Source organism: Trachurus japonicus, chromosome 23, assembly GCF_045865225.1.
Source record: "Trachurus japonicus isolate A0001 chromosome 23, Traja_1.0".
NCBI lineage: Eukaryota > Metazoa > Chordata > Actinopteri > Carangiformes > Carangidae > Trachurus > Trachurus japonicus.
Window position 1 is genome coordinate 2,009,136 of NC_140929.1, and position 6,000 is coordinate 2,015,135.

At 43.6% G+C, this 6,000-nt stretch overlaps 1 protein-coding gene across 1 annotated transcript in view; it reads left to right on the top strand.

Moving 5' to 3' along the window:
* The window catches only part of phf21b (PHD finger protein 21B), a 109,577-nt gene extending 105,396 nt beyond the window's left edge, over window positions 1-4,181 (top strand). The window contains exons 12-15 of the mRNA XM_085769931.1: window positions 532-690; window positions 1,859-1,925; window positions 2,060-2,163; window positions 3,852-4,181. Of these exons, the coding sequence (XP_085626057.1) occupies window positions 532-690; window positions 1,859-1,925; window positions 2,060-2,163; window positions 3,852-4,181 (660 nt within the window). The remainder of the gene's footprint in view (window positions 1-531; window positions 691-1,858; window positions 1,926-2,059; window positions 2,164-3,851) is intronic.
* The last annotated feature ends 1,819 nt before the right edge of the window (window positions 4,182-6,000 follow it).

The window sequence follows — 6,000 nt, forward strand, 5'->3', positions numbered from 1 at the left end:
ACCAACTCACATATCCCTCCGCCCAGGGTTAGCGCCCGCCGATCAGCAGTTGGTTAGGTCCAAATAAAAACTGTGTTTTTCCTGCACTTTGAAGGGCTGGAAAAAATTATATTATAGTGAACAATGGAACTGTGTATTTTCTTTCAGGTGAAACCTCTTTTAGGCCGCGAAAATAGGCCGTTTCTTTGGGTCCATTCACAACACTATGTTGTAATCCTCTGGGCAGGGCTATTATGGGCTGGCGTTGCTAACGGGAGGAGTGCAGAGAGTCTTCTACTGCAATTAAAGTACTTAGGGGCTATTTGGAGATCATACAACCCCACTAAATGATACTATCCCTTTAAGTATTAATGTAAATATTGATATAGTTTAATCTGTAGTGAGGATAACCAATCAGATCGATCAGGTTTTGTCACATGACACATTAATTTTTTTTTTTAGCTTCAACAGAAACTTTATTTAGATTATTTAGTTTTTTAACGTGTGTGACCTCACCCCTGGTGTTTGGTGTTGTCGTTGCCGTGGCGACAGGAGGACGTGGAGCATGACGACCACTGTGCCATCTGTAAGGAGGACGGAGAGCTGCAGCCCTGCCACAACTGCCCCCGAGCCTTCCACCCCAACTGCCTCCACCCGCCCCTCAAAACCCCCCCGAGGGGCAACTGGTACTGCCCCAAGTGTCAGAAGAAGGTGAGAGACGATCTACTGATACCTGCCTAACAACAGGAAGTTAGAATACATGAGGAATCCAGTCATATGATTGGTGTAGATTTTCAGAGTCAGATCTTCACTTATTTTGATTCTGCAGGGGAGAACGGTGAATGGACTTTGGTTCATAGTTCAGACTTGTATAGGGTTCCCACGCGTCCGGGAAAACCTGGAAAATGGTTGACTCATTTTTTCAGTCATGGAAAACACATGGAAAATGAGAAAATAAGTCAAATATCCTGTAAAAAGCTGGAGTCGTCCTGGAAAACATCAGCTCTGTAGCAGCTGAAAATGTCCTGGATAATGATTTCATAAAAAGGGTGGGAAGTGGGAACTCTGTTTTACTGTTGTCCTTTAAGCCATGAGTCCCCCCCCTCACTCATATGAGTTAATGATTCTATAAAAGTTGTCATATAGAACGTAACACAAGTGATTATGAAATGAAAACCATTGTAATTTTTCCTTTTACTTTGTACAATTTTTCTCTCCCGGAAATGCATTTCATTTCATTTCTGAGGGAGAGTCTGGCCTCATCCCCGCTGCAAACGTTTGGCCTGAAACCCTCAGAAGGCCGAGCCAATCAGTGTCGCCGCTGTGATTGACACAGCACGTTGGCCAATCAGGGACCGACTGGTGCAAAGCCCCGTCCCGCCCAGCTCCCGCCCACCCCAAATGCTTACAGGGTGAATGAGGCCAGACTCTCTGAGAAATGAAATGAAATGCATTTCCGGGAGCGGCTGGTTTACGAGGCTAGAAGGAAAGGACCTGAATAACATTATCACAGTGTGGTGGGAAAAACATTTATTTTCAGAGCTACAAAAAGTCAAAAACTAAATATAAAAACGCTTCAAAATGTTCCTGACATGTCAGCCGACACTTCAAAAAGAGATTAGTAGACAAAAAAACAGAATATAATTTGGTTATAATGTGGTTAAAACTTTTACCCTGAAATGTGACGGTGGGAACGGAGCGCCTTGTTACTTACTCTTTTTAAATATAATTTTCACCTTTGTTTTGTTTCCTTTTTGGTTTATTTTTGCATGTTTACCACAATTATATATATTTGATGACATAACTATGGATTTGTATTTCTGGTTTAGATGTTTGTGTGTCTGTGTGACCTCTGACCTCTGACCTCTGTGACCTCCAGGTCCTGAACAAGGAGAACATGTCGTGGCCTCAGAACTTCGTCCAGTCGTACGTCACACACAAGACAGGTGAGAACAAGCTCCGCCCCCTCACAACCACCACCTGTGTGTTACTGCTGCTGCTGCTGTTGTTGTTGTGTGTTTGTGTACTGATGGAGTGTGTGTGTGTGTGTGTGTGTGTGTGTGTGTGTGTGTGTGAGCAGTGCGGCAGGAGGAGAAGCGGCGGCTGCTGAGGAGAAACAGTGAACTGAAGAAGGAGTGTGTTCACCTGGAGGAACAAGACGAGCAGCTCAACAAGACGCTGCAGGTAACACACACACACACACACACGATTCTGGATCAAATCTTGAAAATTTGTTGTTTTAAAAACTAAAATATTGGACTCATCTGTCACAAGCCACATCTCTTCTGCACAGTTTGACCCGAAAATGTAATTTTCAGACGCATCAGGAGAAAATTAACTTAGTTCCAGACCTGTCTCTGTCTCTGTCTCTACGACACACTCTCGCCAGATTTGGCTCAGATCTCCTAGGCAACGTCAAACAAACGTTCGTGAACGCCCGCGCTAATTACAGTATTTTAATCATTTTCATCACTGTTAGTTGTGTAAATGTTTAATGTTATCATTAGAAAATATAAATAGCTTCACTTTCGTCTACCTACAACTTTTATAAATCCTCACGACCAATCACGATGTTCCACGTCATCGCCAGTCGCGGCCCCGGACAAATCTGGCAGCGCGGACACATTTGGTCGGAGTGATTCGGCATTAAACTCTCCTGTTGGGTCGGAGTCAAATTCGCGGCTCTGTTTTTTTCTTTCTGTCTTTGTGAATCGTGTCATCTGTGCTCCACTGATGATGGCTTCTTGTGCTCACGGTGAACGCGCCTCCCTCAGGCTCAACATACTCTGGGTTGATTGAACTAATTCTGATCAGCTGTTCTGAAACCGAAAACTCAGAGTTTTCCAGCTCAGGCTCATGCTGCCTTCATGTGCTATGATGGTATTATGATGGTATTTTCCACTTTACCAGTGCGTTGTGTTCATGTGCTTTTGTTGTTGTACAGAGAAAATAAAGATGGTGGACACACAGATTCAGACTTGTTACTTGGGTAAAACCATATGACACGTGCAGCATCTACGTATATCTATGGGGTAAAACAATCTTGGATTGCCTAGTTCATCTCTTACAGCAAGAAGATGAATTATCAAAACTCAAACGGTAAATATTAATATTCATGGAGATTTAGCTCTGGCTATTTGGCTAGCTTTTTAACGTGCCTATGTTCCCACAGCCCTATGTTCCCTCAGCCCTATGTTCCCTCTGGACTCTCTCTACCTATCTGGACTCCATCTCTCTGGCCTGTCTAGCCTCTACCTGGTCTTTTTACTAAACTTAACCAACTCCTTTCTTCATTGCCTAAACCTAACCAATGGTGGGACCAAAGGGCTGTGGGAATAGGGCCTAATTTTCAGTGACAACAAAAGTTAGAAATGAGGGAACATAGGGCTGAGGGAACATAGGAATGACCCCCTTTTGAAAAGCGTTTTTTTTTTACTGTACATGCAGGCATACATAAAGTGAATAGCTGCTAAGTGTTTTCTAAAGGCTTGCTTTGCTTACCATTAACCAATCTTGCGTTGCTCGCCGCCATGTTGAAAAGGTCAAAGGTTATTCTCATCTCGGCAGCTCGGGCATCAAAACATTCTACGAGTTGCCCAGTGGAAAATACCACATGAGAGGGTGTTCATGTGCACTTTTCACCTCGTCTTTTGGTATTTACCATAATTACCACAGCACATGAAGGCAGCATCAGTCAACCCTGAGCTCGGGATTTGACTCAGAGTTTGTTGAGCCTGCTTCCTGAAACGGACCCCTGGTTGACAAAACAACACAAACATCCCATTTTATAACGAAAACAGTGGATTTCTTCATCTATAAAGTTAGTATCTGGATTATTAACCCCTTCCTCTCCTCCCTCTCTCTCTCCCCAGCGCTGCATGGACGTGCGGGAGCGTCTCCTGGGGCAACAGAGAGACACTCAGGCGTCGCTCGACCGCGTCAAGGACCTCGTCCGGCTGATCCAGCGCGACCAGCTCATCCAGGTCACCATGACGACCACCGCCACCATGACGACCACCGCCAACATCGCCGCCGCCGCCGCCGCCTCCGCCTCCTCGCTGCTCTCACAGTCCTGGATCAAACCCACCAGCAACAACAGCAACAGCAACAACAACAACAACGCCACTGCTACGGCAACCGCCACCGCCGCCGCTGTCGCCACGGCAACCACCGCCCACAGCCAGGAGAACGTGAACAACTAGCCCCGCCCCCTTCGCCCCCCCTTCGACCGACCGGAGGAACTGAGTCACGTGTTTTTTAAAAAGCCAACACCTCCAGTGCTACGAGATTTCCTTTTTTTATTCAGTTGTTTTTTCTATTTCTTCATGTTTCTTGGCCTTAAACGTATTCACGCCCGGCGCCGAGTGGGAAAGGGGGCGGAGCCAGCCAGCACCGCCGCCGCCGCCGCCGTTTTATTATTATTATTATTATTATTATTACCAGCGCTCCGCTTCCCGTCGGGCAGAGAGAGAAAGAGAAAGAGAGAAAGAGGTTTAGAGCTAGTGGAGTGTACAGTCATATATCTGCGTAGATGTTTGTTCTCATTCCTACGAACAATGACTTCTTCGCCATAACAAAAAACGATTCAGGAAACGTTTCCATGGTGACCGTGAACGAGCCTTCAAACAAACAAACAAACAGACAAACAAAAAACAAACAGAGAATAACGTTTTTTCAGTATTAAAATAGAGTTAAAGTCAAAGAAAAAAAAGTATTTAAGATGAAAAACTACAGAAATTAGCGTTTCTAGTGGAGAGTTTAGTATTTTCATGATGATGCCTGTTGATAAATGTCGATGAGTCTGGAGTATTCAAGGGGATCACTGTACATATGTTGTATTATTATTATTATTATGATTATTATTATGGATATCATCATCATCATCATCTTCATCTTCATCCTCAACGCAGGTTTTCTCAGCGAGTGATCGGAGCTCGTCGTCGGTTGGTTTCTGTTTGATCGACAGCAGCAAAAACACAGAAACAAGAGAAAAGAAAAAAGAAAAGAATTAAAATGAGTGAAAAACGTCGACTTAGTTTGATTTTTGAGGCAGAAACAGAAAATATGAAACATCAAAGTTTAATTTATTTTAATTTAATTCACGTTTATTTATTTTCTTCAGTATTTTAAAGGGATAGTTCAACATTTTTGGCAAATTGGCCCATTCATCGCCATAATCCCTATAGTCATAGAAGTAGGTTCGTTACCTTTAATTGTCGGTGCAAGCTATTTTTAGAACGGCGGAGCAGAGCCGTGAGCTGCTCAGAACTACGCTACGGAGGCTCATGGGATTTCTTGGTTTCCCTCATCATCAAACTCATCAAATACACAATCCAACAACTCCACAACGCTCTGGTGGACAAGTTGTGAGCTGCACATTCACCACGCTATGAGATAATAACACAACGTTACCAGACAGAGTTGTTTTAGAGGGAAATACAGAGACTGTTGATGAAAAACTGTCCCTGAAGGCAACACACATCAGCGGTTTTGCATGAATTTCCCTCTAAAACAACTCTGTGTGGTAACGTTGTGTTATTATCTCATAGCGTGGTGAATGTGCAGCTCACAACTTGTCCACCAGAGCGTTGTGGAGTTGTTGGATTGTGTATTTGATGAGTTTGATGAGGGAAACCAAGAAATCCCATAATGAGCCTCCGTAGCGTAGCTCTGAGCAGCTCACGGCTCTGCTCCGCCGTTCTAAAAACAGCTTGCACCGACAATTAAAGGTAACAAACCTACTGCTATGACTATAGGGATTATGGCAATGGGCCAATTTGCCAAAAATGTTGAACTATCCCTTTAATAAACAGACCACGCCGGGTTTATAAACTGTTGTTTGTTTATTTATTTGTTAGTTTCCTGTCTGTTGTGATGCTTCAGCTTCAGTTTCTGCCTCAGATCAAACGTTTCCTCTGTAAATACGTTTTCATCTTTTTATTTTCTGTCTTGAGAAGAAAAAAAAAAAAGAACGAAAGAAAAGAAAAGAAAAAAATAAATGAAAACTTTCGTGCTGTTTTT